Here is a 27,072-nt window from a genome sequence, read left to right as displayed (position 1 = left end):
TGTCTTGCGAGTATGCAGGCAATGGAAGAACTATGACATTTTCAGCTTCCAGTAATTGTTTACAGATCCTTGTGACATGGGACTGTGCATTATCATGCTGAAACATGAGGTGATGGCGGCGGATGAATGGCATGACAATGGGCCTCAGGATCTCATCATGGTATCTCTGTACATTCAAATTGCCATYGATAAAATGCAATTGTGTTAGTTGTCCGTTGCTTGTGTCTGCCCATACCATAACCCCACCGCCACTATAGAGCACTCTGTTCACAACGTTGACATCAACAAACCACACGCCCACAACACGCCATACATGCTGTTTGCCATCTGCCCGGTACAGTTGAAGAGCACATGTCTCCAGCGTGCCAGTGGCCATTGAAGGTGAGCATTTTCCCACTGAGGTCGGTTACGACGCTGAACTGCAGTCAGGTCAGGACCCTGGTGAGAACGACTAGCACGCAGATGAGCTTCTCTGAGAYGGTTTCTGACAGTTTGTGCAAAAATTCTTTGGTTGTGCAAACCCACAGTTTCATCAGCTGTCCGGGTCGCTGGTCTCAGACAATCCCGCAGGTGAAGAAGCCGGRTGTAGAGTTCCTGGGCGGGCGTGGTTACACATGGTCTGTAGATGTGAGGYCAGTTGGACGTTCTGCCAAATTCTCTAAAATKATGTTGGAAGCTTAGTTTAGAGAAATGAACATTMAATTCTCTGGCAACATGTTTRGAGAACATTCCTGCAGTCAAGCATGCCAATTCCACACTCCCTCAAMACTTGAGACATCTGTGGCATTGTGTTGWGTGACAAAACTGCACATTTATAAATGGCCTTTTAATGTTCCCAGAATAAGGTACCTGTGTAATGATCATGCTGTTTAATCAGCTTCTTGATRTGCCACACCTGTCAGGTGGATGGATTATCTTGGTAAAGGAGAAATGCTCACTAACAGGGATGTAAACAAATGTGTGGACACAATTTGAAAGAAAAGCTTTTTGTGCGAATGCAATATTTATGGGATCTTTTATTTCAGCTCGTGAAACACTKCACATGTTGCGTTTATATATTTTTTTCAGTATACATTCATAATGCATTATGCGTCTAAATCTTCATGATTTCTTCCATGCCGATTATGACAGCAATGTATATTTAAAATAAATGATTGCGGGCAACGCAATCAGAAGCATAATGAAAATGATGAATTATTGATCTGCTCATTACTCATAATATGCATGCAAGGCGCTCCAATGAAGTCCATTTTCCTTGGGATGAGCATGTTTCTATTGTTTCTTGTCCAGAATTTGATTGATTTATTAATGAGTCTATTTATTGTTTGGCGAGACACAGTCAACCAATTGTATTGTTGCGGGCTTGGAACGTTCAGCTGTACCTGCCACGGTTGGCTTGGCCCATCTGTCTGTGAGCTGAACTGATTCAATTATAGTTTGGCTGTATGGTCCTTTATCTACTCCTACTAATTTGAGGGAATAAATACACTACCGTTCAAAAGTTAGGGGTCACTTAGAAATGTCCTTGTTTTTGAAAAGAAAAGCAAATTTTTTGTCCATTAAAATAACATCAAATTGATCAGAAATAAAGTGTAGACATTGTTAATGTTGTAAATGACTATTGTAGCTGGAAACGGCAGATTTTTTATGGAATATCTACATAGGCGTACAGAGGCCCATTATCAGCTACCATCACTCCTGTGTTCCAATGGCACGTTGTGTTAGCTAATCCAAGTTTATTATTTTAAAAGGCTAATTGATCATTAGAAAACCCTTTTGCAATTATGTTAGCACAGTTGAAAACTGTTGTTCTGATTAAAGAAGAAATAAAACAGGCCTTCTTTAGACTAGTTGAGTATCTGGAGCATCAGCATTTGTGGGTTCAATTACTGGTTCAAAATGGCCAGAAACAAAGACCTTTCTTCTGAAACTAGTCAGTCTATTCTTGCTCTGAGAAATGAAGGCTATTCCATGCGAGAAATTGCCAAGAAACTGAAGATCTCGTACAATGCTGTGTACTACTCCCTTCACAGAACCCCAAACTTTTGAACAGTAGTGTACATTTGAGTGACTCTCAACTAACGTCCAATGGATTGGATTCCTTTACAATAGAATCATATATAACTAAGGCATACCCAATGACCAGAGTGTCCATTTATTATGCAAAAGGTTCAAGAATCATAGGATAAAAGGGGTGTGTGATTCCAGACCTTCAAGATTTGCTCCATTAGTCATTCATTATAATGCTGGTTTACATGTACTAGATGTGGCACTGAACAACCCAAGCTCTCCCTAACAGTGTCAACGAAACAAGTAGAGTAACAGCCAGCCAGCCTGTTATATGTGAAGTGAGACCTACAAGAACAGCAAGGCCACRTGCAAAAGATCCAGGAAGACAAGACAGCGAATCACAGCCAATCTCCTTCCAAGTGTGGCTGGGTAATATGTGTTCAGCTCCACAGCAAGGCTCTCTGGGAGCTGCAGCTCAGCTGGCCCTGTAGAGCCGCAGGCACAGGAACAAACAGTCAACACAGTCCAATGGATATACACTACCCGGCAGGGGGGAAGGACAGGCCCAAGACTGCTGCTCCGCTACGCTCCGTCTCCCCAGACACCCTGCCTGCAGACCTGGCGGTGTGTTGTGTTGTCAGGAGTGTGTGTGTGTGTGTGTGTGTGTGTGTGTGTTGTGTGTGTGTGTTGTGTTGGTGTGTGTGTGTGTGTGTGTGTGTGTGGTGTGTGTGGTTGTGTGTGTTGTGCCCGCCCCTTGGGGGTCTCTGATTCAAACAGTGGCTCTTATTTTAGTTTCTTCTTGTTTCCAGGGAGTTGTTTCATTGAGCTGTATCTTATGGACTAAGGGAATCAATATCATTATGCTACAGTACAGAGCTAGTGATGTAGATAGAGTTCAGATGCTGGAGGGGCCTCTTAATCACACACAGGGCTTTAAATGTCATTATTTAGTGCAAAGTATATAGGCTCCTTATGGGAAGGGACCAGACCGGAAATCAGATTAGTAATGATGTCCACAGCAAATTGTTGGAATACACAAACCTCAAAAAACGTTTTTAAATCGTTTCGAATGTGAGTAATTTAATTTTGTAAATCATCAAAGACGATGGAAATATAAAGCAATTCCACATAAATGTTCAATGAAAACTGAGAACTGACTGTGAAAAGAGCCTCAACAATGGAAGAATACAGTGGTGTAAAGTACTTAAGTAAAAATACTTTAAAGTACTGCTTAAGTCGTTTTTTGGGGTATTTGTACTTTACTTTACTATTTATATTTTTGACTACTTTTACTTCACTACGTTCCTTAAGAAAATATTGTACTTTTTACTCCATATATTTTCCTTAACACCCAAAAGTACTTAGCAGGACAGGAAATAGTTAAATTCACACACTTATCAACCAAACATCCCTGGTCATCCCTACATCATCTGATCTGGCGGACTCACTTAACACAAATGCTTTGTWTGTAAATTATGTCTGAGTGCTGGAGTGTGCCCCTGGCTTTCCCGTAAATTTAAAAAACAAGAAAATGGTGCCATCTGGTTTGCTTAATATAAGGTATTTGAAATTATTTTTACTTTTATTTTTGATACTTAAGTATATTTTAAATCAAATACTTTTTTACTTTTACTCAAGTAGAATTTTACTGGGTTACTTTTGCTTTTACTTGAGTCATTTTMTATTAAGGTATCTTTACTTTTACTCAAGTATGACAGCTGGGTACTTTTTCTACCACTGGAAGGATATAACACATATAGCTAAACAGAAAACAAGGAGGTATTTCTTCCCTGCAGAGGTCAAATATCTGTCTGCTCATGTGGGCTGGGTCCTTTTCTCTTTGTCTCTCTCATCCTGCACCATCCGTCGCCCTGGGAGACGAGGTAGTCTARGTAAACGCTCACCTCCTTCCCTCCAATTCCACAGTGCCTGGTTCAACAGGTTCACGTTACACATCATGAGTGCCAGGTAGCCTAGCCGTTAAGAGCGTTGGGCAAGTAACCGAAAGGTTGCTGGTTCCAATCCCTGAGCTGACTAGGTGAAAAATCTGTCTGTGCCTTTGAGCAAGACAGTTAACCCTAATTGCTCCTGTAAGTCATTCTGGATAAGAGCATCTGCTAAAACAAAACATCACAATAATGAATACTACGGCTACACCAAATTCTCCCTTAGATCATTCTGGTCATATTCAAATTACATGCACTACAATCATTATTTTTATTGAATACTTTATAATACAAATGTGTCTTACCACTGCAATATCACTTAATGTGAACATCTGGAATACTCGTTTACCCTGTATAAACCACATTCTATTTCTAATATCGTTGAGTCATCTTACGTAGTATAACCTTGTCAGTGTGATACATCTGTCTTTGCAAGTGATGATCCGTACAAACGGTTATATAAGAAACCAAATGCAAAGTAGCCTATTCAACCACATCGGAATCCAGCAGAGTGAGGCTTTGAGGTGTGCTGCACAGTAACAGAACTGTTCTCAGAAAACAGAAGCAGATGGTCTGTCAGTCCTGACCTGAATGCTAAAGGCAGCCCCCAGTGCCTGGCCACTGATTGCCAATTCATATCTCTCACTATGGATTTGGGAATCGCTCCATCAACGCCTTTTAACTTATGGGAGCCTGTTTTTTGGATGGGTAACTACTGCGTATTGGATCCACAAGCATATTTGGAAGAAGAGGCTAGTCTGTCAAATGTCCTGGGCTATCGCTCATGGTCACAAGAATTTGCCAAGTAAAATTTTATCTGGTTTTTAAAGAGGCATATGGCTTTATAACAATGTTTAGGACTTTATAACTATGTTAAGGGCTTTAGGACTTTATAACTATGTTAAGGGATTTGTAACTATGTTTAGGGCTTTGTAACTATGTTAAGGGCTTTATAACTATGTTAAGGGCTTTATAACTATGTTTAGGACTTTATAACTATGTTAAGGGCTTTATAACTATGTTTAGGACTTTATAACTATGTTTTAGGCCTTTAGAACTATGTTTAGGACTTTAGAACTATGTTTAGGACTTTAGTAGTTACCTATGTTTAGGACTTTATATCTATGTTTAGAGACTATGTGTAACTATGTTTAGAACTTTATAACTATGTTTAGGACAACTTTTAATAACTATGTTTAGGACTTTATAACTATGTTTAGGACTTTAATCTATGTTTAGGAACTTTAATAACTATGTTTAGGACTTGTGTAACTATGTTTAGGACTTGTGTAACTATGTTTAGAACTTGTGTAACTATGTTTAGGACTTTGTGTAACTATGTTTAGGACTTTATAACTATGGTTAGACTTTTATAACTATGTTTAGGACTTGTGTAACTATGTTTAGGACTTTATAACTATGTTTAGGACTTTGTAACTATGTTTAAGGACTCTGTGTAACTATGTTTAGAACTTGTGTAACTATGTTTAGACTTGTGTAACTATGTTTAGGATTGTGTAACTATGTTTAGGACTTGTGTAACTATGTTTAGGACTTATACATGTTTAAGACTTTATAACTATGTTAGGATTTATAACTATGTTTAGGACTTTATAACTATGTTTAGGACTTTATACTATGTTGTAGTAGCCATAGGATAACTTTGATTCCTACTGTTCATCTGAACACATAGACCTGAGCCAGTAATTACACCGTAGGCTATTTCATTTAAACTTGTAAGGAATACAACTCTGCTTTTGGGTATCAAATGCAGAATATTTCTATTAACTTGGCAAAGAGAGTCATTAGCCTTTTACATACAGTCACAGACGAGGCTTTCCTTTTTGTCTTCCTTGAAAGGACAGCCCCTTGTTTACTCTGCCCTCTTAAGACGGTGCCCCCTGCTCTCCTGGGTGTGTGTGTGGTGTGTGTGTGTGTGTGTGTGTTGTGTGTGTGTGTGTTGTGTTGTGGGTGTGTGTGTGTGTGTGTGTGTGTGTGTGTGTGTGTGTGTGTGTGTGTGTGTGTGTGTTGTTTAGACCCTGCCTCTTTCTAAACATGATGCCTTGGACTTAATTACTCTTCACACACACAGACCCATTCTCCACAGTAATAGGGTCCTAATTGGGGGAGTCAAAACACTAATACCACCATCGGTACGGGGACCTCAGCTGGTTGTCAAGGGCGATGTCACCCAGGCCCAGATTCACAAAACCTTCTTAAGAAGAAATGTCTTATTAACTGACCTTTTTACCTTAACTATAGACTAAAGAAGAAAGTGAAACATTAGTTGCTATTCCTCAAAAACGTTTATGGAAATGTTATTGAGCTATTTCTTCTCCTTTTCTCCTTAAGCAAAAAGTTAAGAAGAGATTCTTGAAAATAAAGCTTTTGGAAATGTTCTTAATTCCTAGATAGCTTGTCTTAAACTCAGGGCTGTGAGAGAATAAACTCATGAAAGCAATTGAACATGTTTAATTCACTCACAAACTTCATCTGAAAGTTTAAGTATTGATTATTTTAAACCCAAGAACATGTTTTAGAACAGTAATCTCTGTACGAAATATGCTAACATGATTGCCATTGCTAGCTAGATAGCTAGCTAAATCAGTTGCCTAGCAACAAACATCTTAAGAAGATTTGTAAGAAGATATTTGAGAAGTTAGTATGAAAAGCATTGCAGTGTTGCGGTGTCACTACAAAAAAAAAAGATCCAGGCTGTGTCACAACCGGCCGTGACCAGGAATCCCATAGGACAGCGCACAATTGGCCCAGCGTCGTCCGGGTTAGAGAAGGGTTTGGCCAGGGGGGCTTTACTTGGCTCATCGCGCTATAGCGACTCTTTGTGGCGGGCCAGGCGCCTGCAGGCTGACTTCAGTCATCAGTTGAATGGTGTTTCCTCTGACACATTGGTGCAGCTGGCTTCTGGGTTAAGCGGACGGGTGTTAAGAAGCGTGGTTGGCGGGTCATGTTTCGGAGGACGMATGACTCGACCTTCGTCTCGTTGGGGAGTTGCAGCGATGAGACAAGACCGCAATTGGAGCACAATTGGATATCACAGAATTGGGGAGAAAAGGGGGTAAAATTACAACAACAAAAAAGTTGGTGTTTTTGCGTAAGAAGTGTTTTGTGAATCTGGGCCCAGGTCAGTATGAGGGATTTCTGTTTTCCCATTTCTTTCCCTCTTTTTTTCCATCTCACAAAAAAATGGGTTTTGACAACCCCCACTGTGGGTGTAGGCCAGGGTCAGTGCCTGAGTTTGTATTCTCCCCACCAACTGTTTACTTTGAAGGTGAACCAGGAACCACAATTTCACCCAAAGCTCCAAATAGGTTTTTGTCCATCCTAGATCTTTTTTTATGGGGATGACAGGACCTTCTCGCCGGGCATGGCTCCTGCTGTGCCAAGCTGCTATTTTAGCTCACAGAAGCTGAGGGGCCGGGCTGAGGAGGGGCTGCACTGAATAGAATGTTCCTCTGGGATGGGAAGAGGAAAGAGGGAGCAGTTGGGGCTGGTTGGCCTCCACTTGAGTGAGCAGGGAGCCGAGGAGGTCAGCTGGAAAAGTGCGGGGCTCAACTCACATCTCCTGGGGAAGAGTGGAGGCCTACTGTATGTAGGGCCATGCCCCGAGTGGGGCTAAAATAGGACCTGCCCTTGGATTTTATACCCCAATCGGTCTCATGGGTTTAACTTGATGACGTGCAGTCCCAGAAGAAACTGCAGTCTTGCAAATTCTCCATTCGAAATAGTACAAAGACATTTCAACCATGCCATGCCAACAATAATGTATTTATCTTGAATGGTTGTAGTTCATTCAATTGTTGTGATGGTATAACATATAATTTCTGATTTACTGTTCTCACATACTTTGCTTTTCGTTTGCCCTTTGTTTTTGCAGACAGAGGTTAAAGTGGTTCAACACATTTGTTCTGGAGCAGATGTGAATTTGTGGATAATTGGATGATCATTAATGAGACTTAGGTCGCTTTGGCTTGCAGTATAGAATGAGCTCGCCATCTCCTGGAAGAACTGCGAACTGCATCAGAATAGCTGACAATGCGTATCGATAAATTGAGAATTAAGTGCATCAGGAAGACAGTTCGTCARTTATCCACCACTGATAATATTTCACATTAAATATGTAGGTTATAGGTTTTCGATTAAATAAATACTAGTTCACAGTATGATAGTAAATTAAGAGGACGTAAATTGTCGCAAATGTGTCCAGCATAACGACTGTCTGACATGCTTTACGGTTGTCGAAAATACTTACACGTGTGTGCTGCCTGCTTATCAACTGTACGGAAGATACATCTGCGTCTATGTATGTTGACAGTCTTTTATTAATTACAATACCATCAATAGGAGTAAATTGAGTATACCGAATACTAGTTATTGAAGTACAAAAACATTGAATGGAATAGGCCGATCGATTGTTCTAAAACAATCAATTTTCTTTAGCAGTGTAGCTAGCTATTAGCCAAAAGCTAGCAAACTTGCCTGTTTATGTTGAGTCTTGCACATTTAAAAAACAGTAAAATCATGGATAGTTTAACGGCAGTTCATCGTGATTAATTATACAAGAACCTCGATTTATGATTGAGGGGGATTTGGGCTATACGTATGTCTTTGCTGGCTAGTTTACGTGGCGTGATGGGAGTTGATGGCATGAGTGTTGTTTATATGAGCCAAGAACTCGGTCATATGTTTGGCTAGGCTCTGCAGAGACTGTCACTGAACTTGAGTTAAAGCCAGCCGGGATGTCTTGTGCAAGTGGATCTGTGTTTCCATTATGTAACCCTCTCTTTCAGAAAACCTTAAAATGGCCAAAAGTCTGCGAAGCAAATGGAAGAGGAAGATGCGTGCAGTGAAGAGAGCGAAGAACGCCCCGAAGGAACTGGCTCGGTTGAAGCAAGCCTTAGCCCACGGTGGCACAGGAGAGATCTCCATGAATGACATTCAGGACATAGCTACAGTGGTGCCAGCTGCCAAGATAAAAGAGAAGAAAGTGGATGTAGACATGGAGGGAGAGGAAGTCGATGGTGAGATCACACACAGATCAAGCATTTTGTATGGTTTCCTATGTCTTGAGTTTTGACACTTTTTTGTTTTTGCATTGCAGATGGAAAGATGGACATGGACAGCAAGCGCAGTAAGACGACCCAATTGGACGAGCACGGACAGTACCCAACATGGATGAGCCAACGACAGGCCAAGAAACTGAAAGGCAAACGCATGACAAAGAAATCAGGAGGAAAGGCCAACAAAAAAAAGAAGGGCATTGCCTGGTAGCCTGGAGAAAAGGACTTCTGACTTGTGACACACACATGAGCATTGGATACATGATCTTTGTGGACTTGAGTTGCCTGCCTTGTGTTCAAGTTAAATGGTGATATGAGGCAAAGGATCTATATTGTGCAACCCATTGTCTGTAAGCTAATTTTAATRTATGATAGAAAACAACAGAGTTGTGTTGTTGGGCACAATACTGCATTGACATACTTCACTTGAATGAAAGCCATGTTTTCTTATTGCTGTGGTATACAGAAGATGGTAGATTCTTTACATTTTACCCTAATAATGCTACCTGTTGTTGTTAGCTCCATTCTTGTTTGATTTGCTCCTCTTTCTGTAGCCTAGCCCATCAAAGACATTCATTATACATGCAACAAMCTGTCCGTATAATCTTCTGGCTGTCACAGAGTAAATAAATGTGTTTCTGTACATTAAGACATTTTATTGATTACATGCAGTTGATTCTAGAAATAACCTTTTTAACCTGGTGTTTCAGATATTATGCTTTTCCAAAGTATGACAATGTAATTCAAGTTAAGGATTCCATCAATAGCCAAAATACAATTCTCTGCAGTTAATTACTGTTTTTAAACAAAACATTCCATAGCTAGATGACTTACATAATCCTTTGAAATGCAAGTGTATAAGGGTATTCTGGAACATTTAGCAATCAGCGTTTATAAGGGGAAGGGCTGCATCCCACCCTGAGCAATATGAAGCACAATGACGTATCCATTATATATCATGACTACTGACCGGATATAAATCAATTGACTAGAAAACACATGGGGAGAATCTGAATTGTATACTCCTTGCGTCCTCTCACCTCAAAACCCATCGGATGAGAAAGCCAGAGGTCCCTCCCCTCTGACCTCCTCCAATGGGTATTAAGGAAGTGAGGATAGAGGAGTATGCATTTGAGATGCTCCCATGGTACAATCAAACTATACCTGTAAGATGGGATCAATATGCTGATGTTCCCCCTGTGAAAAGACCCACAGGTCCTATGGGCTCAGGTATATGTCTGTGTTGGAGACTATAGGCACGCTCACTACATCATTTTCACGAATGTAGCAGGGAAAAGTCCAATGCGTCCGTGACAGTGTCCCTTCCACCAGCCTTCGTCCACCATCTCTATGTTGGTGATGACATCATCCGGGTTGAAGGAGATCTCATCATCTGCCTCTTCATGTGTGAGAATAACATTATTTTAGGATTTTGTCTCCGAAAGGGTTTATAGACTTCTGTGTTGAGCAATGTTTAGCATTGATTTCTGTATTGATCCACAATGGAAGTAACATCACAGTATGACACAACGATATGATATCACAACGCAGTCATTGATACAGTAGACTACCTACCTCCTTGGTAGTCATAAATGGCCACTGCTGTCTGACCGCATGTCAGGTCCTCATAGTCATTATCCACAGCTGTAGAGGGAACACATGGAAGGGTCTTTGATATGACACAGTAATGGGTTACCCAACCCCTCTACCTCACTGGGTGTGGCACACTGACCTGGATCAGGTTCTGGGAAAGGTATTGGTGAGATATCCTCATACTCTCCCTCATCCTCCTGCTCTGGTTCTGATGGGGTCTGCTCCTGAGGTGGCTCCGCCTCCATTGATGAGATATCCTCATACTCTCCCTCATCCTCCTGCTCTGGTTCTGATGGGGTCTGCTCCTGAGGTGGCTCCGCCTCCAGCAGGTCACTTGACCGTGGGGGCAGGCACGGGGGCTGGTCATAGTCTGGCTCCTCCTCCTCTTCCTCCTGAGACCACAGAAAAGGAGTAGGTGTGAATTTCACCAATTCATTTTGTAACGTTGCAGTGAAGAAGAATTGGCAGTTTTTATGTCATCAGTGAGTTGCATTGAATTAAATCAGATATTTACCACTAGCTCAGGTTCATCTCTTGGTATCTGAGGCACTGCCCTGGCAATGGGCAGCTGTGGTGGTTGGGGCTTCCTGTTGGTCTCTGGAACAGGTGGAGGTCTCTGCTCTTCAACAGGTGGAGGCTGATGCTGCTCTGCTTCCTCCTCCCTGCTGTTCTGTTCCTACAAGAGATACATACCACTGTGTCAGTGTGCATGYTTATTGGAGTAACATTTTTATTGCAGTACCTGTTGTCTGCGTCGTGCCTCCTCCTGCTCTCTCTTCTCTCTAGCCTGTCTCCTGGCTCTCTCCTCCTCTGCTCGCTTTCTGTTCTCCTCGTCTGATGACCGAGCCAAGTTCTCAAAGCGAGCCTTCAGGTTGCCTGCCCCTGCACTTGCTGCACAGACAGACCGGAAAAGCAAAAATTGTATTTTCCTCTTTGAACTTGAGAACTAAATGTTTAGCAAGCAGAACAACTTCAGCCCTTCTATGAGGAACTATAAAGCGCATACTTACAAGCCTCCAATGGTAGTGTCTTCTCATAGGCAGAGGTAGGGGATTCCATGTCTGTGAAGGCCACTGCACTCTATAGAGCGAATGGGGATTGGGGAACCATAATTCCAATCAATGAGTAAACGTCATAGTCTGAGTGTGTTTGTACAGGTCAATGTAAAATGCGTAAAGAATTACTGTCATCCTGAGTCTTGAGGGTCAAGAAAGACTCACTTTATCCATGCGGTCTGTCTGGACTCCATAGCGTCCCCCAAAGCCCTTGGCATAGTCTGAACGTGGAGATCAAATGTCAGTTTAATGTGGACATGGTCCTTGAGTTTTACAAACACAACTGTGGTTACAACTGTGAGTAACTGACCTTTCTGTGACTCATGCTTCTCTGTCTCTCCCTTGTAGTCGTAACCTAAAGCAGCCTTGTCCACTTTCTCCTTCTCCACCCCAAACTTCCCTCCAAAACCCTTTGAATAGTCTGGTGAGGGAGATTGTGGGATATGTTTAAAATATGAACTAGAGATCTAATAACTGACAATGAAACGTTTCTACTTAAAAACAACAGCACACGGTACAGTTCCCCACTAACCTTTCTGAGACTGGTGCTTCTCKGTCTCTCCCTTATAGTCGTAACCTAAAGCAGCCTTGTCCACTTTCTCCTTCTCCACCCCAAACTTCCCTCCAAAACCCTTTGAATAGTCTGAAAARCAGGGTCAGAGGTATGCCAGGAGTAGCTGGGTAGGATAACAACACGCAGTCGACTTACTTGTAAATCAGAAAGTATGTGTATTAGACGTCCTTAAGGCTGTACCTTTCTGAGATGTATGCTGATCCACCTCTCCCTTGTAATCAAAACCCATGGCAGACTACAGGAAGAGAGAAGGAATGTTCATCACCAGAACGATCCCTCACCCTGTTCATCAAATCCTGTGATATCTTTGTATTTGTCAGTAAGAGTATAGTTTCCTCACCTTATCCACACGGTCTTTCTGCACTCCAAATTTCCCCCCGAATCCTCTCTTTGCATCGGTCTGGGATGAGTGCTGCTCCACCTGCGCCACGTAGCCATGCCCCACTGCCCCCTGGGTAATTACACACACATACATCAATACATCAACAAAGGAAACGATCTTTGATAAACTGTTGAAGTCCATAAAAGTTGCAATAGGTCAGCACACACAACTGTACTGTCTGACAGCATACATTGTGGGGTGAGCAGCACTGCATTAGAGGAAGCCTTGTGCTTGATGCGTTATTTGCATTCGACTGAAGACCATATGAGCGAAATACACTATATATACAAAAGTATGCGGACACCCCTTCAAATGTGTGGATTTGGCTATTTCAGCCACAACCGTTGCTGCAAGGTGTATAAAATCAAGCACACAACCATGCAATCTCCATAGACAAACATTGGCAGTAGAATGGCCTTACTGAAGAGCTCAGTGACTTTCAACGTGGCACCGTCATAGGATGCCACCTTTGCAACAAGTCAGTCCATCAAAATTCTGCCCTGCTAGAGCTGCCCCAGTCAACTGTAAGTGCTGTTAAAGTGAGTGTGGAAACTTCTAGGCGCAACAATGTCTCTGCTGCAAAGTGGTAGGCCACAAAAGCTCCCAGAACAGGACCGCAGAGTTCCAAACTGCCTATGGAAGCCACATCAGCACAATAACTGTTCATCCGGAGCTTCATGAAATGGGTTTCCATGGCCGAGMAGCCGCACACAAGCCTAAGATCCCCATGCGCTATGCCAAGCGTTGGCTGGAGGGGTGTAAAGCTCGCCGCCATTGGACTCTGGAGCAGTGGAAACGCGTTCTCTGGAGTGATGAATCACGCTTTACCATTTGGCAGTCTGACGGACGAGTCTGGGTTTGGCAGATGCCAGGAGAACTCTACCTTCCCCAATGCATAGTGCCAACTGTAAAGTTTGGTGGAGGTGGAATAATGGTCTGGGGCTGTTTTCCCTCTAGCTCCAGTAGAGGGAAATCTTAACACTACAGCATATGACATTCTAGACGATTCTGTGCTTCCAACTTTGTGGCAACAGTTTGGGGAAGGCCCTTTCCTGTTACAGCCCGACAATGCCCCCGTGCACAAAGCAAGGTCCATACAGAAATGGTTTGTTGAGATTGGTGTGGAAGAACTTGACTGGCCTGCACAGAGTCCTGACTTCAACCCCACATTTGGGATGAATTGGAACGACTGCGAGCTAGGCCTAATCACCCAACATCAGTGCCCGACCTCACTAATGATCTTTTGGCTGAATGGAAGCAAGTCCCAGCAGCAATGTTCCAACATCTAGTGGAGTCTTCCCAGAAGAGTGGAGGCTGTTATAACAGCAAAGGGGGGACCAACCACATATTAATGCCCATGATTCTGGAATGAGATGTTCAACAAGCAGGTGTCCACATACTTTTGGTCATGTAGTGTATGAACATCACATGATGACATGTTAYAACCTAACCTTGTCCATGCGGTCTTTCTCCACTCCAAACTTCCCTCCGTAACCGTAAGAGGCCTTGGGAGCCTCCGCTCGCTCCTTCTGCTTCCCCACCTCATGCTCCTGGGACACCTTCTGTCTCAGCTCTGATACACTGGGAAGATGCAGGGATCACACACACACGCATGGAAATACACACATGCACAACATACACACACACCAGAACTTTGTTGCATAAATCTATTTCCATTTTACATTATCTGCTGACCCCGGGACTACATAGTTACACTAGTCTGTGGCTAACCCTTAGATTTACTCAGTCACCAACCCATATTTGGTAAGTTTCACTGCTTGACAGCCTACACACTGTTCTCACTTCCTTTTCCTGTTTCTACAGAGCTAAAGCAGCAATACACAGCTGAGCTAACCATCCCCCATAGACCATCCCCCATAGCTCTCCAACAGCATAATACACCAATCATACTGTGATCGGTCTTTGTGTAACTTCTGGTCTGGCCATCTCAGGCTGACCACCCACCCCCAGTTACTGTTGAATGTTTACCTGATGTGTTCTTTTCGACCAGACCCCTCAATGGTCTTGGCCCCCCATCTCTGTTCCTGTTCTGACACATCATTCTGAAACACAGAACCCAAGTCCTTCTCATCACCTAACTGTAGTCTGAAGAGCAAGGTGTCGTTGAAAACAGGACTGAGGCGGTTACGCACCAAGCATAAACAAAACATTAATTCCACTGGGAGAAAATATTGATTAGAGAGTGCCTTAGTAAATACACTAGCTCCATAAGGAACCTCGGCTTCCTCTATCCCAGTAGCTAACCTCAAAGTCAGGGTCGGTTTCCCAGTCGTCCACCTCTGCAACCTTTAAGCTCACGTTGTGTCCCACCACTGACTTCCACATCTAGGAAGAGAAACAAAACAGAAGATTTGTACTGTAAGTCTAAGTATAGTGTATGTGTAAACACAAGAGGGACCACAGCTTGCTGGTCCCTGGTGTAAAAACAAGTTGAGAAACACTGCTTTAGTGAACACTGAATGTACCTTGTGAACAATCACCTGTACCTGCAAATACAAATAAGCTTCAAGGCATTCAACATTTCCCCTTTGTCAGTGGAAAAACTGGCAGCTGAATACAAGTATAGTCTCATTCTGCTGAGGTCACAAAAGAGGAAGTTGAGTTATTTATACAGCACTGAGCTGCAGTGCTCTCATCAGAAAATAACACACTATCATCATTAATGAATAGTTTAACAAAACACAAAGTAACCTGATGGAAGTGGGGGTTATCTTACAGCTGGGGACAGCTGTCCAGACTGATGTCAATTTGTCAATTTAATGTAGGGAAGCTACCTGATTGTACCACACAAACTGCAGTCAGTTACACATTCAAAGTCTGGTATCTGCGCATATATCTAAAGGTTGTACATTTGAGGGACATGCTTTTGCCATTTTGATTTAGTTAAAAGGTTAAAAAAAACGGTGATAAAAGGAACCATCTGGCTTATATTAAGTCACCTGTTTAATGCGTGCATTGTCTGAAAGTGCACTTACCCAATATACTAGTAAAACTAAACATAAGTTGGCTATAATTTACACAGTAACTATTTATATCTTCTAAGTAGGCTAGACCTTCCTTTGATTCAACTTTGAAACAATATAACATAACGTTAGCCAATGATGAGATCATTACAGAACTAATCGGCAACTTCCTGAAAGACACGTTTAGAAATTCTAATATCAGTGATAAATACTTAATTCAAACAAAGAAACATTATTTCATGGTAATTATACGTACCTTTGCGTTGCCAGACAACTTTCCTTGATGTAATAATGTCACAAATGTATATTTTCACAAGTCTCACCCAGAACGAGGATAGAGTCACGCAAACTGTTGATATAGGAAATAATGCGCGTGGCCGATGATATGCAAGTAGCTACGGGCTTGCTACTGTATCAATGCTGGACACAACTGTATTCAAAACGATAATGTTTGTGAATTAGTAAAAGCACACATTCTCATTCCGTAATAAACCGCAATAAACATCCATTTGTTTTCCCAATATATTTCAGTTAAAAAATAGCCCAAGAGTAACCAACACTGATCATACAGAGATTTGACACTTAAAGGACTAGATTTACTTTGCACCAGTTATTTTCATCAGGTTATAAATCACGTGTCATTCCCAATATTTGTCTTATTTTTTCACCTGTTATGTTCTAACTAGTCCCCTTTGAAAATAACTGGTACACATCTAGCCCTATACCCCTCAGTAGGCTGTGCTGAAAAACACGTATCATCATCATCATCATCAATCATCATGACAATTCAATCTATACAGCACAGTACAAGGTCATTAACAATAGAAGTTAACAGAGGACAAGTGAGTCACAAGATGTGTAGTGGGACAACAGACACCAAGAATAAGTTTTTGAGTAGTCATTTTTCCCAGCAGTATTGTGTTCACCATACATTGTAGTAGATTATGCGGTTTAAATGCGTAAGCAATAAATAATGCTAAATTATAGGAATCTTAGATTGGATGGACATTATTTGTAGTGTCACAGAAAAAACACCAACACGATTTCATCTGGAATGAACAACATTCCACCAGAATGTCAAATGAATCTGCCATAAAATCAATAGAATAAAACCCTCATCTGTGCACCAATGGCAGAAATTGGGGAATTGATTGGATAACCCACATCCAGTACATACATACTGTACATACGACATACAAATACTACAGGAGTCAAATATGCCAATGATGGTGCTCTCTCTTAATTAAAGAGAAAACAATGAGAGGAAAAAGAAAATAAATAGATGGTTGTAGGAATGTAGTCATAGCAGGTTGTACACGTTTCAGTTGGTGTCCATTGTACGTGAGAACATAGGAGAGTAAGAGAGATAGGAACAGATCCACAGATCCTAACCCTCACTCCATCCAGACATGAAGTGACCCTTTATTCTCCTCATTTAAAGGCACCTAAACCACCACTAACATAAACTGGCTGAAAAAACTAAACACCGTGTAAATCTACTGTACAGTGTCATTTCATGTTAGTTCCCCCAGGTACATTTAAAGATGCATAATATCCACGTCCCTTTATAGAAGTCCAATAAACAACAGTTCTGAGGTAGTGCAATACTGCTTCTCATTTCCTCTACAATAACATTTGACTGATCATGTACGCTAACGGTAACATATTAAATATTGAATCAAATCAATGATGGCAGAGGGTGTTTTTGACTCCCAGTATATAAAAAAACTATTCACTTTGGTTAATAGGCTAAGACACATTATCGTTATTTTTGTTGTTGTATCAAAAGTGCATGGTCTGTGTGTGTGTGTGTGTGACGAGTCTTCTCCGATTCTACACTATTGAATGTAACAGTAATATGATATCTGTCTTGGAGAGGGGGTGGGTGGGTCTGTGTCACATGTCCGTTATCTCTCCATCTCTCTCCTCTCTCACTCTCTAAGGGGTGGAGGGCGCCCTAAACGTAACCCCCCAGGCAGAGCAGTAGCAGCACGTGCACGGTGAGCAGGTAGAGGGACACCAGCAGGGGTGTGCGCTGGCGAGAGCAGAAGGCCACGCGCAGCATTCTCATCAGGCCTGGCCCACTGCTGCTCCGAATCTGATGGAGGGGGAGAGAGGGAGAGAGAGGGAGGGGGAGAGAGGGAGAGAGAGGGAGGGGGAGAGAGAGAGAGGGAGGGGGAGAGAGAGAGAAGTATAGACTGTTACAGGAGGCAGTAGTAGTAGTAGTAGTAGAAGTAGGAATAGACCATTCTTACATTTCATCTTCAGAAATGTATCCTGTGTAAATAATACAGGGTGTTGGTTGGTACTTACTCGGGTTGCAGAGCCTCCTGGTGGCTCAATGAGGACAGCTGTCTCAGAAGCAGAGAACTGCCCTTCATGGGCCGACTGCCATTCACCCTGGTTGATCCTACGGCAGGTGAGCGAGGAGAGAGATACTGAGTATATACTGTCTGACACACACAGGAAAGCACACAGACAAGTTCCAACACCAATATTCCAAACGATGACTTGAGGCCAATAATCCCATTATCAACACAGTACCTCTRCAAATCTGAGAGCAGAGTATCTCTATAGAGCCTGACAGTCACAGCAGCGAGCTGACATGCTCATTCCTCATTAGAATCACACTGTGTCAGTGAGTGTAGAGCTGTAGGGGAAGGCAGAGGATGACCTCTGTCATGTGACAGGTGACACTAAGCTGTGATAACTCTCTTACAGTTTGAGGCGGTCCTGGGCGGCCATTAGCTGCTCCTCCACAACCACCCTATACTGCTGCTCTTCATCCAGTCTGACAGACACAAAGAAAGGACACATTAGCATGTCGGACATGCTTGCGTTGGGCTGGGGCTGTGTGGTGTTGAATGGGTTTGTTGTGTCTGTTCTGTTTGTTATTGTTCATTTTTTTGCGTGTGTTGTTCTGGTCATTGGTAGAGAGAACGTGTGTGTGTACTGTATGTGTGTGTGTTTGGTCATTGGTAGAGAGAACGTGTGTGTGTGTTACTGTATGTGTGTGTTCTGGTCATTGGTAGAGAGAACGTGTGTGTGTACTGTATGTGTGTGTGTTCTGGTCATTGGTAGAGAGAATGTGTGTGTGTACTGTATGTGTGTGTGTTTCTGGTCATTGGTAGAGAGAACGTGTGTGTGTGTACTGTATGTGTGTGTGTTCTGGTCATTGGTAGAGAGAACGTGTGTGTGTGTACTGTATGTGTGTGTGTTCTGGTCATTGGTAGAGAGAACGTGTGTGTGTACTGTATGTGTGTGTGTTCTGGTCATTGGTAGAGAGAACGTGTGTGTGTGTACTGTATGTGTGTGTGTTCTGGTCATTGGTAGAAGAGACATGTGTGTGTACTGTATGTGTGTGTTCTGGTCATTGGTAGAGAGAACGTGTGTGTGTACTGTATGTGTGTGTGTTCTGGTCATTGGTAGAGAGAACTGTGTGTGTGTACTGTATGTGTGTGTGTTCTGGTCATTGGTAGAGAGAACGTGTGTGTGTACTGTATGTGTGTGTTCTGGTCATTGGTAGAGAGAATGTGTGTGTGTGTGTGTACTGTAATGTGTGTGGTGTACTGTCATGTGGTTTTTTAAAGGGGGGTGTCGTGGGGTTGAGAACTGGTACCTGCGCTGGAGCTCTTTAAAATCCACCCTGAGGCTCTCGCTCTCTGAAGGGCCACTGTGCTGCTGAGGAGCTCCRGGGGCACTGTCCACTTCCCCTGTCCTCTGGGGGCCACAAGAAATAGTCAAAATCACTCAACATTGTAGAAATCACTATAGTGCAGTCTTAAATGGCTCCAGAGATGTCAATGTGTAAATCTAGTTCCTCTGTGCCATAGTGGACACATTATCTTTAAAAACATATGTTCMGTATGTATCAACTAGGGACAGTGAATGAATCAGAGCAGAGTGATATCCAAGGGCGTGCWGACCTTGCGCTTGTCTTCGTGCAGTTCCTGGAGCTGCCTCTGGAGGGCAGTGCAGCGGCTCTCGGCCTCATCCAGCCTCTGGGAACTGCCTTGGAACTGGGAGGAGAGATGGCGGTTCTCCTCAAACACCTGTGAGAGCTGAGGGGAGGGAGGGACAGCAACGGGCTCAGCAGACTGGACACACACACACAAAACCAAAAGACAGAAGAACGAAGAAGAAGCAGAGAAGAAATTATGAAAGAAAATGGAAAAGAGGCATGCAAGAGAAATGAAATGAAGAGGAAAGAGCCAGAGGGGGAGACATAATATGTAATCATCTAATCCATAATCATGAAATTAAGTACCTTTCATTCAACCATGTAATTTAGTACTGTAAGTCAGAGAGGGTGATCAGAGGTAGTTGTGAGATAACGTAGTAGGAAAACAGAATGATTGTAGGTAGGGTTGCTAAGACACAGACAAGAGGCTATGGGTGACAGGAAGGAGGAACAGTATGGTATCTCTACCTTGTTACTGAGCTGTGTAATCYGCTGCTCTCGCAGCTGAAGATCATTCAGCGGGCCACTCTCTGATTGAAGGACCCCTACTTTAGATGACAGGTCTGCCTCAAGAGGTGCCTGAGCACAAAAAACAACAACACATAAACAGCCACAGAGAAGAGACAACAGAGGTGAACCATAATCACACCGTTTAACCGTCTCTTAACTGCACAAATGTAGAACTGAAACCTAGATTTGTAGATAACATTGTCCAGTACAGGCCAAATGTATGCAGCAAGCAGAGTGCATCTTGCCACAGTCAACACTGCTGTTCTATCATACTATTTATCCAACTGCGCGACCAAGACACTATCCACTTTATATTTGTACCACAGTCGTACATGACATAACACATTCATCATTTATACTGTATATCCAATTGTGAAGATATCAGWTTTATTACTATGCATACGACCTTCCTTTAATTCATTGTTATTTTGATTCGTCCAGAAAAAGGTGATTTCACTGCTCCTTTTATACCCGCTGTAAACTGTGTACGTGACAAATACAATTTGATTTGGACATGAACAGCAGTAGATTACGTCTGCCATCTCACTAATCCCTGGTCCAAGTACAGTCGTTATCAGTTGCAGATTGAGAGGTGTCCTCCTCCTAACCTGTCTCTGGTGCTGTTCCTCCAGTGGTTTGGGCCTGGTGACGCGGGCCTCCTCCAACATGGCACCGAGCTGGCGCACCTGCTGGTCACGGTCCGAGAGGGTGGCCAGGGTCTGCTGCTTCAGGAGCTCTGCCTGGGCCTGCCAGTCAACCTGCTCCAGCCTAGAGAGAGACATATATACCTATGTAGCCAAGGCATAGACACTCATATACCTCTAAACATGATTAAGAATGTATGTATGTCTCACCTGAGAATTTCTAGTTCCTGGATCTCCCTCTGCCTCAGGTTGTCCAGCTCCCTCATCCTGTCCACCATCTCCTCAGCCCTCCTCCTCTCCTCCTCTAGCTCCTGGCTGAGTCTAGACAGCTCTCCTCCTCCCAGTCGAGTGAGCTCTGAGTGCTGCCGCTGCAGCTGTTCCAACTACAGGACAGGGAGAAACAAAGCTTGTGTTACTGTGGATACTGGTRTATGAAAACACGATGTGCAGGTAAGTTATTAGTTATTAGTGCGTTAGTAGTGCTTTTATGGAACACTTTGTGCAAAATGGAGATAATTCTGGTTGATTACCAGTCTCTCCCTGTCGTTCTGCAGGGCTGACAGGGCGTTCTTCAGTCCCCACACCTCCGCAGTGGATCCTCCATGCCCCGTGGTGGGTGTCTGCTGGCCCCCTGCCCTGCTCATCTCCTCCAGTCTGAGGCTGAGCTCCTGGGCCTGGCTGAGTGCCTGGTCCCTGCTGCCCTGCAGTGAAGCCATGGCCTGGCCGAACGCCTGGTTCTGGGCCCGGAGCTGGCCGGCCACCTCCCTCTCCTCCAGCAGCCTCTGCTCCATGGTCAGCAGGTCTCGGGCCAGCTCGGCCACCCTCTCGGCCGCTGTCTCCGATTCCATGCGCGTCACCCCTCCCTCCCAACGCAGTTCTTTCAGCTCCTTCTGCCGAGCCTCCTGCACCTCTCCTTCCTTGGCAAGGCTCTCCTCCATGCTCTCCACCTGGGCCCTGGCAGCCTGCAGCTGCTCCCTCAGCTTCTCTACCTCCGCCCCGGGAGCGTCTCTCCCCTGCCTGTTTCCACTATCACCAGCCTGGCTGAGGGCCTCCCTCTCCACCGCCTGAACGAAAGCCTCCCCTCCCTCCAGGCTCTTGATCTTAGTCCCTAGCTCTTCTCTCTCCTTCTCCAGGGTAGCGATGCGCTCCAGCTGGCCGGACAAGAGCTGCTTGTGCTGGGACTCCTTCATGGTGAGGACCTGGGTAAGGTCGTCCCTGTAGCYRTGAAGCTGGGCAGATAGCTTGGCCTTCTCTGCGTGGAGGTCRTCCCTCTGGACCAATAGRGAGCGYAGCTCCTCCTTYAGACTGTTATTCTCCGCAGCAGCCTCCTGGATCAGAGCGTCCTTTTCCATCATCACCTGGGACAACAGACCCATTACGTAGAGGGATGGGTTATACAACTGGGGCATGAGGAAAACATTCTAGAATACTATCACACTAATAACATCACTCTTATCACTACATACAGTTTCAGCATGTCAATGACATGCGTGTACATAAACAAACATGGACCATTTACTACCGGTTTACATTAAGTGTAGGAGAATCCATTCAGAATCTCTTCTTGACCTGCCATTTATGCCTCTGTACACATGAGTGTTATCATTGTTCTTTAACTGCGATGTTTCTCCTTCCAGCTGTTTGGTACAATGCAAGTACTCTGTCTCTGTCGTCCTGTAAAGAGCCATGGCTTGGTGAAGGCAGTCCAGCACTGGCTTTGCTGTGGCTGCTCTCCTCCTCTGCCTTTCCGCGAATCCGGTTCTCAGACCGCACCTCTCTCTCCTCTCCTCCAGCTCCTTCTACTTCAGCCTCCTGGGCCCTGGGTCAGCTCCTCCTGGCCCTTCCTCTGCAGCCTGGGGGGAGCAAGCATGCGTAAAGCAGTCAAGAAGATGCAGGGGAATGGGTTTAAACATTTTCAAGTTGTAAAAACTTGATACGCTCATCAAAACGGTAACATCACAATCACATTTCACTAACAAGGCTATGCTAGTAGTGCCGCTAATCTCAGTTCAGGCTGGTCACGATGGTACACCATTAACCGCGACACCGCAGCACGCGCTCCAGCCAGGTGTATGTTTCTCACACTGTGCCAACGGTTAACCGTTGCTTGTGCAGGGACATTGTCTTCTGTATGTTGTGTTTTTCTTCTATCCGTTCGTGTGACTGCCTTAGCTGTTTTGAGTCACGTTTTTATGTGGTCCGGCGTGTGAGTGTTTTATGGATGCGTATCTTGAGAATTCACTGTATGGAACTGATTCGCGGCGGAATCCGTCGTCTTTACCCAAATGTCTTGTTGTACCATCTGGTTAGCTTCGTTTTGTATTGAGGATTTCGTTGTGTGTGGTGCAGAGGCAAAGGAGAATTGTTCTGAGTTTCTGTTTCTTTTTGCGTAACGAGAATGATCATCCCTAAAGCTAACCTCATTTGGACGCCTTTCCTATCCAGTTCTCTGCTGCTGCCGACCTGGGAACGATTGCATAAAACATCTTTCTGAGTTGGAGACTTTTATCTCCTCACACTTTTAAAAATCTGCTATCGAGCAGCTAACCGTCGCCTGCAGCTGTACAAGTCCATCTGTAAACTACCCACATTTACCTACCTCCCCCCCCAAGTACTGTACTGCTTTTATTCTATTTACTTTCATGCTCTTTGCACACGCAAGTACAATATCTCTTCTTGCACATGATATCTGTGATTTATCACTTCAGTGTTAATTGCTAAATTGTAATTATTCGATTTACATTGCTACCTCATGCCTTTTGCAGCACATTGTATATAGATTCTCTTTTTTTTTTCTACCTTGTTATTGACTGTTTACTTGTTTTACTCCATGGTGTAAACTCTGTGTTTTGTCTGTTCAACTGGCTATGCTTTAATCTTGGCCAGGTCGGGCAGTTGCAAATGAAGAACTTGTCTCAACTAGCCTACTGGTGTTAAATAAGAGGTGAAATAGAAAAAAATAAAAAAAATTGTCAGGGAATTTTGACACCCTATTTTGAATAATCGTACGAATTTGACATCCCCATGCATAAAATGGCAGCACTAATTCATTTGGGATGACAAAACATGACATAAGCAGAGATGAAATAAAGGATGCTATACCTGTGTCAACGGTTGCTCCTTCTCCCCTAGCAGCTCTAACTTTTCCTCTTCTCTCACTCAGCTCTGTCTGCAGGTTTCTCTGTCAGGGTCTTCAGAGGAGTGAAGGTCTGTGTCTCACACAGTCTGTTTCCACAACACGTTAGGCTGGATGGCAGGCAGCCTCTCTCCTCTGCTTCCCTCTCCTTCAGCTGGGACCTGGCCTCGTTGGTCTCTCCCTGCAGCTTCCCAACTGCCTCTTCCAGGGCCTGGGCTCTGTGGCGGAGCCCCTCCGCCTCGCTCTCCAGGGAGGCCAGCTGGGCGCGAGCGTCAGCCAGGGAGGTCTCGGTCTGGGCTAGGGACTTCTGAAGYTCYCCCCTCTCCTGCTCTAGGGCAGCCTGGTTCTCACGGAGCCTCTTCTCTTCCTGCTCCCATTTCAGCTGCCACTGCTCGTCTGCTTTCTGCAGTCTGGACAAAAAATAAGAAAAAAACACATTACATAACACACTATAGTGTATCACAAACCTGGCAGGAAATTGGGGCAATTTAATTAATTAACTTTTTCAGGAAATGTAGCCATTTTTACCTGTCCACTGTAAGCTGTAGCTCTTCTCTCTGTGCGGTCTCTTTCTGCAGCTGTTCAGCCAGATCTCTGGACCGGGTCTCTGCCTCACGCACCTCGGCCTCCTTCCCCTGGAGGGTGCTGTTGAAGCGACTCTCCCACTGCCGGGTCTCATCCAGCACGCGGTCCCTGTCATCCTGCAGGGAGGACATACAGCGCGAGAAGGCAGCCAGTCGGGCCAGAGACTCATCGAGGCGGGCCTGCATCTGCTGGGCCTGTCTCTCAGCGGTATCAGCCAGCTCTTTTGCCTCCCGGGTGGCATYCTCCTCTCTCTCCCTCTCCCGGTAAGACTCCTCCAACCTCAGCTCAATCTGCTTCAGCTCGGCTCCCAGCCTGAACCTCACAGAGTCCAGGCTCTGCTCTGCCTCTGCTTTCAACTCAGCCTCTCTCTGTAGAGCGGTCTGCTCACAGGCTCTCCTCTCAGCTTGGGCCTGGCTGGCCTCTGTCTGGGCCTCAACCAGCTGGGCTTTGCAGCTAGATARCTCAGCCTCAGTCTTCTTCAAAGCGTCTGTGACTATGGTCCTCTCCAGATAGGCTTGCCCAAGCTCTTTGTGGACCTCGTTGCTGCCCAGTTGCAAAGCCTTGCCCTCCCTGGCCATCTCGCTGATCCTTTCCTGGTACTGGATGCAGTCCTTCTGCATCTGGCGCACCTCCAGCTGCTTCTCTCTCAGCAGCTCCTCCAGCTGCTTTGCCCGGCTCTGGCTGCCCTCTTTCACCCTCTGGGCGGACTTCAGCTGCTGCTCCAGCTCCCTCTGCTTCCCTGACTCTGCCTCTGCCTCGGCCCTCTCTCTCTGGGCCTGCCTCTTGTCCTCCTCCAGCCTGGCTGCCCGGTCCCTCTCGCTCTCGGCCAGGGCTTCCAGTTCAGCCCGCTCCCTCTCCAGTCTCTCCACCTCCCGCTGCAGCTCCGCAAGTCGCTCCCGGCTGTCTGCCGCGTCTTGCTGGTAGCCGGCGATACTGCCATTCAGCTGGGCCAGCTGGTTCATCAGACGCTCCTCTAGGTCGTCCTTCTCTACCTCCAGGCTGCTGTGGAGCTCCTGGAGTTGGGCTTCCCTTTTAGAGCTCTCCTCCATCAGGCTCTGTTCCTTATCTTTACTCTCCTGAAGGAGCTGCTCTAGAGAAGCTAGTCCAGCCTTGAGTTCAGCCTCACTCTCTTGCCACTGTTCCCTCTCTGAATGTAGGGCTGCCTCCATTTCCCTCCGCTTTCCCTCAATTACGGCCAGTTCACTTTCAGACATGTCTGTCTTCACCGGCTCCTCCCTCTGGGTCTGTTCCTTCTCTTTACTCTCCTGAAGGCGCTGCTCCAGAGAGGCCAGCTCAGCAGTGAGGTCAGCCTCGCGCTCTTGCCTCAGTTCCCTCTCTGACTGTAGGGCTGCCTCCATTTTGCTCAATTTCTCATCAATTAGGGCCTGTGTACTTTCAGTTATTTCGGTCTTCACCATCTTCTCAACAGAGGGCGTTTCAGGTGCAGCTACCTCAGACTCTATAGCCTGACTATGTGGCTCTATGTCCTGAGGCTGACTCTTAACTGGCTCTTGGGTAGTTTCAGTCATGACTGTACTAGACTGCTGGGCAACAATAGTTTCCTCCACTACATCATCAGAGCTGGGGGTTTTATCTGGAGCTAATCTGTCCCCTTTCTCTAGCTCTTGGGCTAGTTGTTCCCTCACCTCAACAACTTGCTGTTCTAAGGAGTCCCTCTGTGCCGTAGTGGCATTCAAATCAGCTTTCAGAGCCTCAAACTCTTCTTTGAGTCTTTCAAGTTCTCCTTTGAGTGCCTTGTCCTCCCTTCTTTTTCCTTTCTTTTCATCCATCTCTCTGAGACTCTCATTCTCCTCCTCTAAATCCATGATTTTCTGCTGCTTGGTCTTGGCAAACTTCCTCATCTTGTCTTTGACAGTGTCCACCTCTTTCTGGGCCTCTTCTTTCTGCCGTTCAGCCTCCTGCCTGGCTGCCTCGTGGGTCCTGGCTCTAGCAACAAGCTCCTTCCTCTCCTGTCTAGCAGCTTCCAGCACACGTCTCACACGCTCTGCCTCATCACTCACGTTCTCATAGGACTTTAGCAGAGTCTCATACTCATCCTTCATCCCATGCACCTTCTCCTCACATTCTCTGCATGCCCGGGCAGCCTCCTCCTTGGCAGACTCGGCCTCTCTTTTACAGAAGTCTTTCTCTGTCAGCATACCCTCCATGGCCAGCTTGAGGCTCTCGCAGGACCCTCCAAGGCTCTGGTTCTCCACCAAGGTCCGATCAACCTCCTCTATCAGCCTCGCTCTTTCTGCTCTCAGCTTCTCCAGCTCGASTTCTCTAGCCYCCATCTTCTGCTGCAGTTCAGTGATGACTTTCTCWGTGGAGGCCAACTCYTCTYTCTGGCTTTTGTTCTCTTTGAGGGCATCTTTGCGGGAGATAAGGGCGGCCTTGAGCTTCTGCTGAAGCTGCAGGATCTTGGCCTCGCTGCGCTTCTCTTCCTCCTGCCTCTGGGGGACCTCRGCCTCCAGTCTCTGGCTCTTTTCCTTCTCTGCTCTCAGGCCTTCATGCAGGGAGGCGATCGACTGGTCCTTCTCATACACTGTCTCTTGCATGGACTGGAGGAGAGAGCTTTGCTCACCCAGCTGCTGGCTAAGCTCCATGATCTCAT

At 45.0% G+C, this 27,072-nt stretch overlaps 3 protein-coding genes across 3 annotated transcripts in view; 1 reads left to right on the top strand and 2 right to left on the bottom strand.

The window, feature by feature from the left end:
• The first annotated feature begins 8,167 nt into the window (after positions 1-8,167).
• On the top strand, positions 8,168-9,683 carry LOC111982606 (protein LLP homolog). Its single transcript, XM_024014203.2, has 3 exons — positions 8,168-8,277; positions 8,765-8,995; positions 9,076-9,683. Exons 2-3 carry the CDS (start codon positions 8,776-8,778, stop codon positions 9,243-9,245), a joined length of 390 nt encoding a protein of 129 aa, XP_023869971.1. The 5' UTR covers positions 8,168-8,277; positions 8,765-8,775; the 3' UTR covers positions 9,246-9,683.
• LOC111982593 (hematopoietic lineage cell-specific protein) lies at positions 9,670-15,969 on the bottom strand. The gene is made up of 15 exons (XM_024014183.2): positions 15,879-15,969; positions 14,904-14,984; positions 14,628-14,701; positions 14,090-14,219; positions 12,597-12,707; positions 12,437-12,491; positions 12,215-12,325; positions 11,993-12,103; positions 11,848-11,903; positions 11,638-11,707; positions 11,370-11,518; positions 11,142-11,303; positions 10,767-11,019; positions 10,610-10,678; positions 9,670-10,433 (listed from the first exon to the last, which is right to left on the bottom strand). Exons 2-15 carry the CDS (start codon positions 14,982-14,984, stop codon positions 10,300-10,302), a joined length of 1,566 nt encoding a protein of 521 aa, XP_023869951.1. The 5' UTR covers positions 15,879-15,969; the 3' UTR covers positions 9,670-10,299.
• A 160-nt stretch (positions 15,970-16,129) lies between these two features.
• LOC111955743 (golgin subfamily B member 1) overlaps positions 16,130-27,072 on the bottom strand; it is a 24,541-nt gene continuing 13,598 nt past the window's right edge. Inside the window, 14 exon segments of the mRNA XM_070436460.1 lie at positions 16,130-17,720; positions 17,936-18,032; positions 18,342-18,413; positions 19,242-19,342; positions 19,549-19,719; positions 20,052-20,162; positions 20,702-20,861; positions 20,948-21,120; positions 21,268-22,095; positions 22,355-22,506; positions 22,509-22,590; positions 23,840-23,918; positions 23,978-24,283; positions 24,402-27,067. Coding sequence (XP_070292561.1) covers positions 17,580-17,720; positions 17,936-18,032; positions 18,342-18,413; positions 19,242-19,342; positions 19,549-19,719; positions 20,052-20,162; positions 20,702-20,861; positions 20,948-21,120; positions 21,268-22,095; positions 22,355-22,506; positions 22,509-22,590; positions 23,840-23,918; positions 23,978-24,283; positions 24,402-27,067 — 5,139 coding nt within the window. The 3' untranslated portion in view covers positions 16,130-17,579.

This window comes from Salvelinus sp. IW2-2015, linkage group LG3, assembly GCF_002910315.2.
Source record: "Salvelinus sp. IW2-2015 linkage group LG3, ASM291031v2, whole genome shotgun sequence".
NCBI lineage: Eukaryota > Metazoa > Chordata > Actinopteri > Salmoniformes > Salmonidae > Salvelinus > Salvelinus sp. IW2-2015.
Note: the sequence above shows the minus strand (reverse complement) of the source record. Positions and strands in the feature narration are given on the sequence as shown.

What these genes read in the sequence shown, in the direction of transcription:
- LOC111982606 (XM_024014203.2), top strand. Translation starts at nt 8,776, where the DNA reads ATGGCCAAAAGTCTGCGAAGCAAATGGAAGAGGAAGATGCGTGCAGTG. An exon ending in GGAGGGAGAGGAAGTCGATG is followed by an intron (nt 8,996 to 9,075) that starts GTGAGATCACAC and finishes TTTGCATTGCAG; the next exon opens with ATGGAAAGATGGACATGGAC.